This window comes from Gymnogyps californianus, chromosome 8 (assembly GCF_018139145.2).
Source record: "Gymnogyps californianus isolate 813 chromosome 8, ASM1813914v2, whole genome shotgun sequence".
Classification (NCBI taxonomy): domain Eukaryota; kingdom Metazoa; phylum Chordata; class Aves; order Accipitriformes; family Cathartidae; genus Gymnogyps; species Gymnogyps californianus.
Window position 1 is genome coordinate 4,604,288 of NC_059478.1, and position 14,048 is coordinate 4,618,335.

General features: G+C 44.8%; 1 protein-coding gene across 2 annotated transcripts in view; it reads left to right on the forward strand.

Moving 5' to 3' along the window:
- The window catches only part of TNN (tenascin N), a 31,450-nt gene that overhangs the window by 5,017 nt on the left and 12,385 nt on the right, over positions 1-14,048 (forward strand). The window contains exons 3-10 of one of the 2 annotated variants that reach the window (XM_050901378.1): positions 2,463-2,921; positions 3,949-4,326; positions 7,738-8,001; positions 8,898-9,083; positions 9,623-9,712; positions 11,736-11,999; positions 12,838-12,845; positions 13,796-14,021. In XM_050901378.1, the coding sequence (XP_050757335.1) occupies positions 2,510-2,921; positions 3,949-4,326; positions 7,738-8,001; positions 8,898-9,083; positions 9,623-9,712; positions 11,736-11,999; positions 12,838-12,845; positions 13,796-14,021 (1,828 nt within the window). In that variant the 5' untranslated portion in view covers positions 2,463-2,509. The remainder of the gene's footprint in view (positions 1-2,462; positions 2,922-3,948; positions 4,327-7,737; positions 8,002-8,897; positions 9,084-9,622; positions 9,713-11,735; positions 12,000-12,837; positions 12,846-13,795; positions 14,022-14,048) is intronic. The other variant, XM_050901379.1, reaches the window with a different exon arrangement.

The following is a 14,048-nucleotide window of genomic DNA, read 5'->3' on the forward strand; positions in this document are numbered from 1 at the left end:
GCAGAGATAATTCCCTTCTTTTATTCATATAAAATAAAGAATTGTAGAGTGAATCTTGAAATCCATACCCTATTTTGGTTGATGTCAGTGATGATTTTGCTTGAAGAGAGATGCACTACAGTGGCCTGCAATATAGGTGTAGGCAGGTATAATATATATTTCCAATGGTGGTGGCTTTTTGGTTGGTTTTTAGCAACCAAAGCCTCATGTTTCTGAGCATGAAGGACACCTTCCTGTGGCTGTGCTGCCAATGGTAGGGCATGAATCTAATGGTAGGGATATTTCCAAAGTATCAGACATTTAGGAGATATAAGGATGTTTCACAGAAACAGTTAATTTTCATCATAACTCAGGATTGTATGACTTTCAGAAATGTGATTCTAATGGAAATAGTAGAGGAGCTGAAAACTTAGTATGATTCTTTAGGAGTGGAGTCCTCTGTTACTTCAGAGAATATTATCTGGGGCAGCACTATTGTCTGAGTTCAGATGTGCTGTTACTATGGATACATATTGGCCAAATGCTTTCTAGTTATTGCATTACCTAATTTAGCACTTAAATAATGTTTTTTTTCTTCTGCTTGTGCAATGAGTAACACGACTGCTTAGTAAGTCACATATGGTGGCATTTTGTATTTGCATCCTGTGATATGAAATTCTAAGTGTTTAACCAAGTATATATCACCTCCTGTACAGATTGACATCTACCGTTAATGCCAAAATTTAGTTTGTAACGTTGAATAAGCCAACTGATAAATTTAGGTTTCTAACTTTACATTTTATCCTTCCACCCATGTTTGTTCAGTTTCTTCCTTCCTGTTATTCTTGTCTATGAGGTGTTCATTTCTTACGTCCAAAATTCTTGCTTGGTTGACAGCACAAAACTTTTACAGCAAACAGTTTTGTTTCTGTTAAAGACTTTACCTGAAGATTTTAAACTAAATATTTGGACTTCAGTTTTGACCTCTAAATGTCAATGCAGTTAAACAGTAATATTTATTTATTTTTAAGTCTTAGTTTTGAGACTTAATCAGCCTGAAAACAAGCTCTTCCTATTTATTTATGCAGGGTAGGAAAGAAAGAATATTTTTGAAATAAAAGTACAGGAAAACAAATGGGTTTACAACACATCCTCTCACTCCATGTGTTAACAGATTTGCTCCAGTAGCTTCTGAATGAACCTTGCCAATGCTGAGATAACAAATCAGGTAACTGAGTCAAAGCAAAATAAACTTTAAATCCCTCAAGTGAATCCGGTGTTCAGGCACACAAAATGCCAATGCATTGGTTTCAAATGGAGGAAATTTTTTAATTCTCCCCAGTCCAGGTAACGGTGTAGGCTATGCGCTATATTAGCAGAAGAGGATGGGTTTAATTTTATGTATCATTTGAGTCCAAAGGTGAAAACCTGGTAATTTAAATCTAAAGGGCCTTTTTGAAGTGGTGGACTAAATCAGAAATCATCAACATGAGACCTTAAAGCTGAAGACGGCTGGTTCAGCGCTGTCAGGACAGTGGTACCCGAAGTGAGGGTTTTGTGAGATGTAATCAACAACACGTATGGGGCCAGGTGAGGATCTCAGTCCTGCCTCTACAGGGCAGATGTCCTCAGCTCCACAGAAACTCAGCTCCCCTCCTCTGTCTCCAGCAGGCAGAGGCAGAGATGGGGACTGTAAGGCTGAGGCTGACACTTGCTCAGGTCAGCGTTTACAGAACCACGGGCTGTGAGTGATGGGAGAAGGAAAGGGATGTTTAACAGCGTGCTGCAGAAGGGTGTGAGTTGTTTTCCAGCTGTATGCAGACATGTCTATTCTATCCCAGTGACACCTGTTCTGTGGTCCACTTCTCTTAGCTGATCTCCCTCCTTGAGAAATCATTCTACATTTATAGTCCCTGTAGAAGCTGACTCTTGGCATCGCCTTCAACACCTTCCTGAAAACATTTCTACCCATGCCCGAAATGCAGCTGTCCTGGGAAAGACTTCTCATGGCATGATGCATGTAAAGTGAGCAAAACTATCTCCCAAACATCTTGTACTGAAAGACCAATGATGTCAGCTCTCTGAATTTTTCATGCACGCAGCATCAGCACAGTTGCCAAGCTTCTAGTTGAAAACCATGCAAGCTGCTGGAGATTACCATGACCAAAAAGATGATCAGTAATCCAGCTCACAGCTGGGAGGCTGATACAATGTCTACTGTAACTGCAGGGGAATGAGAAGTGCTATGGCATAATTAATAATTGCAATGGACCATGATACTAAGTCTCACTTGAAAGTTGCAAACTTAAAGCTCCTGGCCTGGCAGTCTAGAAGCTCTTTTGTATCTAACTCATGCGGTGTGACTCTTTTCCAGGTACTGACCAACCTAGTACTGAATCAGGGAAAAACAGAATTTGTCTTTTAGAAAATCATGACAACCAGCTTTATGATCACACTTCTTACATTTTTCCTCTTCTTGAAAGCAGCTGTGCTGTTTGAGGGGTCAGTGCTGCCTCTGAAAGCCTACCAGATGCATTTCCAGACCTGGCTTGCTTTCCCAATGGGAGTATTGCTGTGCTGTGCTCTTCAGACATCTGCCATTCAACAACCTGCATCTCACAACTGCACCAGCGATGGTCAAAGAATATCCTTCAGCCACTCCTACAGGATTGACCTGCCTACGTCCTCTGAGATTAAGGTGGAAGCAGATCCATTACAGCATGCAGACAACAGTGGGGTGCAGCTAGATCCTGGGGAGGCAGAGGAAAACGAAGAGCAGAATATAATCTTTAGGCACAACATCCATGTGCATGCACCCAAAGGGGACTGTGAAACTTTGACCCACGTTAAGGGTCTGCTTGAAAGGATGGAGAAGCTTGAGAAAGAAGTGGCAGAGCTGAGAGAAGTTTGCAGCCCTCAGAAGTGCTGTGGGGGAAGCCAAGGTAAGTAACAATTGCAGTATCTGTTCTTACATCCCAGATACAGCCCATTTACTGCAGAGATTTGGGGACTGGAATCCATTTGTCAAGGTTTTGGGGGTTCTCTGTGAGTGAAATGCTAGAGTCCTACAGATGGGATGGTGCGCTGGTTTCTGTGATGTGAAAGGAAATCTGAAGGTCCCAAAATGCAGTAGTACGTACCACGTCTGGAACCGGTGCGGGGGAAATCTCCCCAGGCATTCCCAGAAGTGGAAGGGAACGGTTCCTGAGTTTCACATAGGTGGAAGGATTCAGTGGAGGAGTTTCTGCAGGAGGGTGGGAGATGAGGGAGGCACTTCTTGTTGCTGTCTTTTCCTTTCTCATTTTTGCCTCCAGAATTTTGCAGTTGTTGAGAATTTGTCTTTTTATTTCCTCCTTGATAACTGACTAAAAGAAGAGCAGAGTTTATGATGATGATGTTTTGTGGTGGCCACTAGCTGTGCCTGTGATCAAAGTTTTATACCGCATGGCCTCTAAGAAAAGATTTAACAAACTCATCTTGTTTGGGGAATGGAGACAGGGAGAAGTGCTAAGTCTTTGGTTACATGAAAAATACGGGTGTATAGCAGATGAGAATAATGTGCTCTCCATCTTTATAATAACTGTGATGAGAAATGGTGAGCTTAAATTGCAGCCAGGAAGATTCAGGTTAGAGGCTGTGAAAAGCTTTGTAATTGACTCTCTGGGGTTGTCATGGAATCTGCATTCCTGCCGACTACGGACAAATGTGTTGGGAATGGCAAGGGTGGAGCTGGTCCCTCCTTGGACCTGGGGCAGATGGACAAGGTGATGTCTTCATGTCTTTTTCAGCCCATATTTTCCAGTCATATTTATGCTTTCCCTTTAATGACTTTGAACACACCTGTGCGCTACCTGTCCATTGCTATGTTCCTAATTTTTTCTTTTTTTTTTTTTTTTTTTTTTTAATTTTGATTTTCTCTCGTCTGTGTGTCACGCTTGCCGTTGCGCATCCTGGTGCTGCTCTGGCCAGGTATCTCGCATTGCAGCGGCCACGGGACTTTCCTCTATGAGACTTGCAGCTGTAAGTGTGCCGAGGGCTGGGAGGGCAGCGACTGCTCCCGCCCCACCTGCCCCAGCCACTGCAGCGGCCATGGGCGCTGCGACGGTGGGAAGTGTGTCTGTGATGAGCCTTACTTTGGTGAGGACTGCAGCCATCGGCTCTGTCCTGAGAACTGCAGCGGCAACGGGATCTGTGACACAGCCAAAGGGGTCTGCCAGTGCTACGAGGAGTTCATCGGAGAGGACTGCAGCGAGAAACGATGTCCCGGGGACTGCAGTGGCAATGGGTTCTGTGACACAGGAGAGTGCTACTGCCACGATGGCTTCTTTGGCCTCGACTGCTCCCAGGGTAAGACATGCCTGTGAGTTATTTCTCCCTTCTTTCTTTCAATCTAGGTTTCCCTCTCTACCTCCCATAAACATTTGGTTAATCCTGCAGGTCAGCCAAGCCTGGGGTCACCAGGTTCCTCTCGGAGTTCCAGCTGGGCTAGGGGTTGCTGACGGGTCCTTGTCTTCCAGAATTGCCTGGAAAACATTTGTGAATTGGGGAAAGGTGGAAATGCAGTTAAAGGTAGTGCTAGCACAAGCCTGTGTGTAGCAGCTGAAGGAGAGAGGAAAACTGGGTATGGAGCCTGTAAATAAAGAGGGAGCCAGAGTCTGTTTCTTGGCATACAAATGAGACAATAGAAGGTAAAATCATGTTTGCTGCGGTGTGCACTGCTTGCCGATAAGGTAGTTGATTTGATAAAACCTGTGAGACAAAGGATGCATAAATCCTTTAAATAACCTCCCTTTGAAGTGAGGTCTTTGGGAAATTCTCCCTTACCCTGCTTTGTTACAAGGCAGTAGGATTTGCCTGAGAAGACCTGACTGAGCTGACCTTGAGGTGTGTGTCCAGCAGTTTCTGCTGAATTCTGAAAAACCTATAATCTCCCTATAAGCACAGGTTGATACTCCAGGCTTCAGCACTTAGCCTTTTACCCTGGAAGCTGCCTTTCCTTCTCAGCATATCACTGCTTGGTCTAATCTTTCACAGCTCCTCAGGAAGAACTAGGTAACAGCCACACACTGAGCACCGGGTATTGCTTAGTAAGGGTTTGCAGTGACCTTACTCACAGGTCTTTTCTGCTCTGGATCATCCCTCACCTCTCAGGCTTGACCTATCTGCTTAGAGACTCACCTTTTATTTAAAAGATTATTACTCAAATTGTTCATCCAGACAAGAGCTCTGCATCAAAACTTCACTCCTCCTACCCCTTCCACACTATCCAGAGATGTTTCTCGGTGGCTCCAGCACTCTTCTCTCCTGTCAGTAGACTGGGATTTGCTGCTCAGGAGGCAGCACCTTTACTGAGGTGGCAAGCAGAGGAGTTTCTCCCAGAGCAGAAACAATTCTCCCAGAGAACTGTTGCCCAGCCAGCCTCTCCCAAAGGGCTGGCTGGGTCCAGGCTTGGATCCTCTTCCTTACACAACACCTGCAGCGGTTTTACAGGCTGGTGAAAGTGGCCTCTGTTCTCTGAGTGAGCAAGCACTACAGAGTTAATATATATAGCACAATCCATTTTGCTGCTGTTTCTGAGCACTACACCTCCACTCCTGCTTAAAAACTTTAAGTCCAAAGGCAAATGGTTCCCATCTCAGCATCTGTAGCCAAGTGCTCCTCTCCCATAGGTGTCAAATTGCCTTTTCTGTTCCAATTTGGGTTAGATTTCTGCATCCTGGGAGATTTACACAGCACAGTTTTTATTTATTTATCATCATTATGTGTCTCAGATCATGAAATGACATATTTTGTTGTATATTGCCATGGTAACAGGAATGTCTGAACATCTAGAAGTTACTAGCAAGCATGCAACAGTATAATTAATATCTTGCAATTCCTTCTGAAGGAGAAATAGAGGCCAAGGACACATTGAACAGCAGGTATTGGCCTGTGCTCTTTCTGGATTTTGTTTATTGGCACTCCAAAATAGCACTGTGGGATATCTGAAGACGAATAAACCAGCAGTTTAAAACAAGGGTATCCACAAAACCAGTTTTTTGGTATCTCAGCACAATATTAGTTTAACCAGGAAGTGTTTGTGTTGATGCTGTAATCAGGAAATTGGAAAAGAAAATAAAGGGGGACTCTTTGCTGTTCCCAGGGGAGCCAGGGTTCCCAACAAGCCCCCGTGGGAGCTCTCAGCCCAGTGCTGGATCTATAAGTGTGCTGCTCGTTTCCTGCTTGCTTCAGCCGTTAAGGCCTCAGCCTGCTTCTGGAGGAGAACCTGCCTGATGGAGAGAGATTGATGAGAGCGAGCAGAACGCAAGATGGACTCTGGCACGGCCCACAACCACCCATCCTCCTAATTCACCTCAGCAATTAGTGCTGTGCCTGTGATGAACCCTTTCGCTTCAGGCTAGGAGGTCGTCTGCTGTCGGAGAGGAAGAGGAGGAGGTTTTCAAGGGTTACCAAGTCCAGGCAGCACCTCCTTCCCCTTCACACCTTCACGGGGCCACTTCCCCTGGCCCTGACCAGGAGTGTTTTTGTCAAGTCCTGTAGTGCTTGTGTTTGTCACGTTGGCTGGAGAAGATGGCTCTGGCGCACCTCAGGGCAGAGCAAAAAAATACTTTGCAAAAACAGATTCCCCTGGGTTAGAGAGTCACTGCCTTTGCAAGAAACCCTCGTCAAAACGTCCTGCTCGGAAACACAAACTGTCTTAGGCATTGTCCTAAACAGATGATAATGATTTCTTATGCCACATCTCTCCTCTTCAGAGAGGCAGATACAATTCTCTTCTGAACTATGCTTAGACAAGGGATAAACCACACCATATGTATTTAGGTTCTTTATTATTTTACTGCAAAGCTGGATTATTCAAATCCAGCTTCTATATCACAAGGAGAGGCAGGATGAAGGTTCTCACATTTTGTACAAAGTCTTCATCAAAAGCAATGGTATGCACATATTGAGGGTGGAATTTGGTGAGAGCTGTGAGTTACACAAGGGAATGAATGCTGCCTTTCAAGTGAGAAGAATCTCGTGATGTTATCTGACCTAATGTTGCTGACACATGCCTTTTTACAGGCACTTGCTATCTATTTTTTGCTATCGGTTAGTGCCTTGCTAATGAAATACAGCCGGTGGATGGTCTGATCAGTTTATGATGTGCTTGCTTGTAATTAAAATCAGGTAAACTTTCTGACAGATGTTCTGCATTGACTGCTTTCAAGGGCTGCTTCAAGACACTAAGCTATCTGTCTTGTCGCAAAATGGTTAAGGCACTGTTGGTGTCCTGAAATTTATTATGTGCAGCAGATTTGCCCAGGTCTCCTCCAGGCACCAAATGTAAGTTTCCACCAGTATAAAAGCTCAGTTTTCTACCTCTGCCATGGAGAAGCTGTGTTCCCCAGTTTTGGGGACCAGTTGACATTTTGAAATAACTCTGACAGTGATACGAAAAGAAGGTTTTGTCTTGTCTTTCTCTTCCTAGAGGCATTGGAAGGGACAGCTTTATGAGAGAGTTTTCCTCATGCCAGTGTGGGTTTAGAAGCTGGAAAGAGTCGTCCAGGAAATTATGGTATTTGTTACTGACTGCAGTATTCATTTGTATTTAATGATATGCTGTTGGGCAGAAAGAAATGGACAAACCCAGGAAGACTGCAGACTGGGAGTTCCAGTTCTGCATTCTCTCTGTATTCAGAATAAGTTTGAAAAAATTTCTTGCTTGGCTACGTGACATCATTCTCATTGCAATGTTTTTCTTTGTTTCTTTTCTAGTGCTTGCTCCTCAGAACCTGCAGCTGCTGAACTCCACAGAGAACTCTCTGGCTGTCAGCTGGGATCCAATGATTGATGTGGATAATTACCTCATTAGCTATTATCCAGTAGGGTATGAGACGTTGGTGAAACAAGTCCATGTGCCCAAAGGGCAGCTCAGCTATGAGATTGTGGGTCTCCGCCCTGGCACCGCATACAATGTCACACTTCATCATGTGAAGAAGGGGATTGCCAGTGAGCCCAAGTATCTAGAAGCAAGTACAGGTAGGAGCAGGCAGGATTTTTCTTCAAAGTCAGAAGTCGTAGATCTTTAAAGTTAGATTCAAAGAAGTGGAGCAAATTGTTTGGCTTTGCAGGTTTGTTACATCCTGTCTGAGCGCTGGAGAGCACTTTCTCTTCCCAGCCTCAGTTGCAGTTTTCTGTCATTGTTCTTTTCTGGAGAATCTGTTCCCAGATATGTATCGTTAGAGCTGAATGTATTGCAAATTTCCTCTCTTTCCCTTTATCTTGTTCAAATCCTACTTGCATTGACACCCCTGAATTCCAGGGAATCCGTAATGTTGCCTGCTGCAAGAAGCAGGAATGGAAGCAAGCAAGATAAAGCCAGCACGTTATTAAGAATAATGCACTGTTTGACTGGATGCAGAAGGGACTTTGAAGTAGGCAGGATGTCATTCCTAGGTACTAATTTGCCAAACATGTCTGCAGCAGCGAGTTTTGCTCATAGTCTCTTCCCAGGACTGAATGAGCCTGATGCTACTGAGGTTAGGAGGTTGAGTGTGGAAAGACGGCACATTTGAAGCTGTCTCTAGAGAACTGAAATGCCATTTTGTTAGCAGCTGATATTATGCTGTCTGCCTGCACTTGGCAAAAACAGTGAAAAGTTTGGTTATTTTGACATTTTTCTTGCTTCTAGCACAACAGGTAGGAGCTGAGAGTCAGAAAACTCTGGAGTTGGAGTGTTACCATGGACAAAACTAAGCCTGTTGAAATAATGATTGTGCTGTACTTGCTTAACTCTTCAGTTTGGCTGAGGAAAATGTCTCGGGTCTCAGAGCAGGCGACTGGGCAGGGAGGAGGACTGTTTAGCAACTTCCTATCTTATATTTACCTTTTCATGCTGATGCTGCTTCCTCACGGCCCTCTGCTGTCCTTCCCAGTCCTGTCTGCACTCAATGCCATCTGGGTGACGGAGGAGATGGAGAACTCCCTGGAAGTGGAGTGGGAGAACCCACCAACAGATGTGGATTATTACAAGCTGAAGTTCAGATCCCTGGTGGAGATGGATGAGAAGCAGGTCATGGTGCCCAAAAGCAATGACCCTAAGAGCAGACACATCATGACTGGTGAGTACTTGTGGGTATTCCAAACTGGGCAGGGGCAGTGAGAAGTGGCAGAAACAATTGACGGTCAGACCATAGTCCCAAGATGATTCTTCTCTCATGTGTGGATGGCCAGTTTTTCTTCAATTCTTGCCTGCCATACGCCAGGGTGAGATCTACTGGGGTTCCCCTATGCCGTAATGATGGGTGTCTCCATAGGGAGAAAGCTTCTGTGCCCTGTGGATAGCAAGTTTCAAGGCATATTCATTCAGCTTTAATTCTGTCCTTGTTAGGAATAAAGTGTATTCTTCTGTTTCAGAGCTGGTAACACAGATATTATGGAAGTCCCCACTTACTATAGTCAATGTGTGCCCTAAGGGCAAGCCTGGACCAAAAGTGCTATCAAGGCATTCTCAAGACAAAAGGAATTTAGATAGAAATCTAAACTTTAAGTTCCTCTCTGCTACAAACCTAGAACTGGATAGACTAAACAAAATAGCTTTCTTTAAGAAAAACTACTGTCTTCCCGAATTGTTGGTAATGCTCCCTTTTGCTCTTTGTAGGCCTGAAACCTGGCACAGAGTACGAGGTCACTGTCATACCTGTGAAAGACAATACAGAGGGGAAACCATCCTCAGTGAGTGGTAGGACTGGTACGTGGAAAGTTTCTTTTACGATAGTGATGTTACTACAGGGTTCGGGGACAGATCCGTCAAGATTGCAGCACAAAAGGTGCACAGTTGTCTGCTGCTTCATGCACGACCTGCAGCCAGGTCTGCTTATATTTTGTTTAAGCTTGTCTACACTGTATTTTAAACACTAAACCTAGCCCTAGCTCAGTCTTTTGCCTTGGTTTTAAACCTACAGTAACTTCACCCTTAACTTGACTAACGGCTCCAGCTAGACATAGGATAAGCATAGTAAGCTGGCCTCTGTACGTAATAACAACCCTCAAACGAGCTCAGAGCTAGGTCTAGCAGTAACTCAAAGCTTGCTGGTTCATGACTTCCCTAACTAGATCGTAGACAGGATGACCTTGCCTAAACCTAGCACACATGATTTGTGGTCTGGATATGGCCCTTCCTCGCAGATCCCCTGGGCAGCTGCCGCTGACTGCCTTGCAGCTATTAGCTGCTGCTGATTTGTCTGGTCTCTGAGCTCAGGAGCACATAAGGAAGAGGATAAGTTCTTCTTCCTTCCTGTATTGCCTGGTTCCACCATTATTTTTCTGTTCACCAGCCTGAACAGAACAGTTGGACTGAGGAGCAGACGAGCACACCATTGCCAGGCCTGCATTTTCACTGGGGGCCATAGTCCCAGCCCGCTCTGTGGTCTGATACACCTGGCCCCACGGAGGTGAAATTGCGCTTGTCCTGTGGGCTGCACAGTGGCACAGCCCTGGCATTTCTGTAGTAGCTTGAGTCTTCGCCTCTGACATGTGAAATGACTTGAAGAGGCTTCAGCTGCTTGCTGACCTTAGAGGCTGAAACTTTGGACTGCTTCATCTTGTAACAGAGCCCAAGTCAGACGTAGTAATCTCCAGCGTGGGGAGAGCACAGAAGCATCTTTAAGCTGACTTCTGCTCCGACTGTGTGCTCAGTACAGCTCAGAAGGCCTGGCACGTTCTACTGTTACTTGACTGTTATTTTTCCTTTAACTGGCAGCCTAGCCATTCCAGACCTGAATGTTAAAGCAGATCTGGAAACCCTGTTAGTTCATTGATGCTTCAAGCTATTAAAAAAAAATGGCAGAATATTTTTGAGCTATTATATTGCAAAAGAGAGCTTGAAGAATTTTGAACTCTCATTCTACCGGTAAGATTCTAGAAACTCTGAAATTCCGCTCTCTTACAAAAGGGTAGGTAGGCGTGCTGCATCCAAAGACTGAAAAATCCCAAATTAAGCCTGACATTCCTGAGGTGGTCTTGTAAATTATTCCATTAAAAGAAAATTGATTTAAAACAACAAAACCTACAACCTCCACACTGCCATTGTAAGGCCACTCTTCTTCCCTGTGTAGATTCTGATGATTTGGAACACCCTTGGCTTGTGTTTTCAAGCTGTTCTTCACAGACATGGGGGCTGCAAAACTTCTTAAAAAGGGAAAAAAAAAAAAATCCACAATGAGTAATCCTGCTCATATTCTTATGTAACACCTGGAACTTCGGAGCTGCGACTAAGATAAATACCAGCTATTGCAAGAGCTACCACTAAACTCTGATTCATCGCCTAAAATAGCAGAAGCCTTGGGGGAGTCTGAGAGACAGGTCTGCAGGGTAGGCTGAAAGGGAGGAGCAACAGACGGCTGACACGGGAGGCAGAGAAAGGATGGGGCCTATACTTGGTGGGTGAGGAGGGCAAGCGAGAAGGTAATGCTCAAGTCAGTACCTGTGGAAGGTGAGGCAGGGAGCCTGCGAGCTCTTCCTGCAGAAAAAACCTGAAAGTTTCATCTAAATGGTAGAACAGTCTTGCTTTCTCCCCACTCTGACCATGCTGGTTTCTCATGGATGCCTTTCTTTCTCGAGGGGCTGTAGCGGGGAACCTCGGTGACTCTGTGTTTTAGCTGGCCAAGGCAGCAAGGCAAAAATGAAGGAAATGTGCACGTGTCGTGACAGGTATTGTAGTGGTTTAATTCAGCTGGAGTTTCCTAATCCTGCACTTTGAAACGTTCTCTCAGGAGTTGATAGCCCAACCAATGTGGCAACTGACCGAGTGACAGAAGATACAGCCACTATCTCATGGAATAAAGTTGAGGCTCCCATAGACAGGTACATGGTGAGATACACCTCAGCTGATGGGGACACCAAGGAAATAGAGGTGGGGAGTGAAAATGACATCATCACCTTACTGGATCTGAAGCCAGGCATGGAATATGTCATCCACATCTGGGCAGAGAAGGGGCCCCAGAGGAGCAAGAAGGCAAGCACCAGAGCTGTGACAGGTAAGTTGTAGCAGCAGCAGCGGAGGGAGCTGAGTTTGAATTTCAAACTTGTTCATCAATTTTACTTGTTTTAGTAAAGCTTCTCCTGCTTTGCACAGGTTTTTAGCGAGGCAAAAAAATTCATGTCATTCTTACTAGTGTGGCTGAACAGGTCTCCAGCTCAGCTTGAAGACTCTTTGTTTGGAGTCCTGTTGTGGACAGGCCCTATGGCAAGGCACCAGTTACTATTGGTACAGAGAACAGCGAAACACAGCCAAAACTAAAGCCTCATAACTAGAACGTGTCATTCGTACCTTGCCTTTAAAATGCCATAAACCACCTCCAAGCTTTTCTTTGGGTGACTGTTGTGGCCTTTCCCAACAGGACAGGGAGCTCGTACACATTTGGCACAGATAGTCATGACAGAGTGTTTGTTAAAAAGGGAAAACAAATTTATTTGGATCATGGCATAAGTTAAGAATCACGCGGGGAATCGAATCTCCTGAACACGACATTTGGTTGCTGTCCCTTGGTGACAGGGAGTCTCCATTGGAAGGGAGCTTGCAGCAGCGTCTGCAGCTGGATTGGGAAACTCCTTGAACCACTGTTTTGCTCAGTTCTGATAATCCAGCCAGCCATGGTCCAATGTGGCTGTGTGTACAGGAGCAGTTTCTACTGACTGTTTATAAATGTCTTGTCTATGTGCAATCTGCACTTCTACAGCAGAAATTACCTAGAGAAGTGTTTGGGTTGCTCCACTCAGGATGTTAACCAACACATTTAAGCATATAAATCGGACTAGACACAATGGGAGCTGCCTCAGGGAATTTGTAGGACTGTCTGAAGTTCCCACCCAGAGGGATGGATGTAAGGATCAGTCAAATGCTTAATTATGAAGCTCAGTCAATCACCTACTTTCAAGTTGGTCCATTATCTCAAGGCAGCCCATATTCTCACTGATACAGGTGACTGGCTGGGAAGCTCCTGAACCACCCAGGGAGTTAAGGAGTTAAATGCACTGCATATGCATACAGGCACAGCCCATACCCAGCTGCAGTGCAATTATAACTAAAGAACAAACTTGATTTTCATATCACACAAGAAAATCATTCACTTGATTTTTTTTTTTTCTTGCCACAGGTGAGCATCTTATACTGCTAACTAGCTGAGCTGTGATTATTCAAATACACGTTCCCAGTGTGCTCCGCTCTAGGGTGACAAAAACAAGCCGCAGCATCTTTTATTAAATTGAGAAGTAATGTATTTTCATCTCACAAAAGAGATGAGATTAGTACACACAGGTGGAAAATCACAACTTTTACCATAGCTAATGTGTGGTAAATCATAGTGCAGCTAAGCTGGTGTGTGGTAAATTACAGTGTGGCTGTCAGATGGTTGTGCATTTGTGCCCTGGAGTTTAGACCCTGCAGCAGAATAAGCCAGAATAAGAAATGCTGTTCCAATAATTTGGGAGGCATCTGCAAGTCCTTCATTGCTCAGGCTGCTAAGATGTATTTAGAAGTTCAGTAAAGGGAAAAAAAAACCAAAACAACAACAAAAAAATGCTCTGTGTAAAGGTCATGGGCTGTTGGGCTGTCCTCGAAGGGCCACGTTCCTGCAGGGTGCGTTGTGATAGTGACTTAAGGCTCGTGAAATCTAGCGTCATCTTTCCATCTGTGAAAAGGGCAGGGGGCTGATTGTAATAATGGGGGGAGATTGAAAGTGGCTTTTTTTTCTAGTGGAGAATGTGAATGTAGTCCTCACTAGTGCCGTTGCCTGGTTCTTCACCTTCAAACCTTCTCTTAAAAAATTGCCAGTCTAGTGTCCATGTAGTGGCCAGATGGCTGACAGAAGACACACTCACGATCTCCTGGGATAGGGTCTGGCCTCTGATAGACAGGTACTTGGTGAGATACAACACAACTGATGGGGACACAAAGGACATGGAGGTGGGGAAGGACAAGAGCGTCGCTGCTCTGACAGGACTGAAGCCAAGCAAAAAGTATGCCACCGGCCTCTGGGCAGAGAGGGGAGCTGTGACAGGTAGGAAGTTTTGCTTTAGTATGAAGT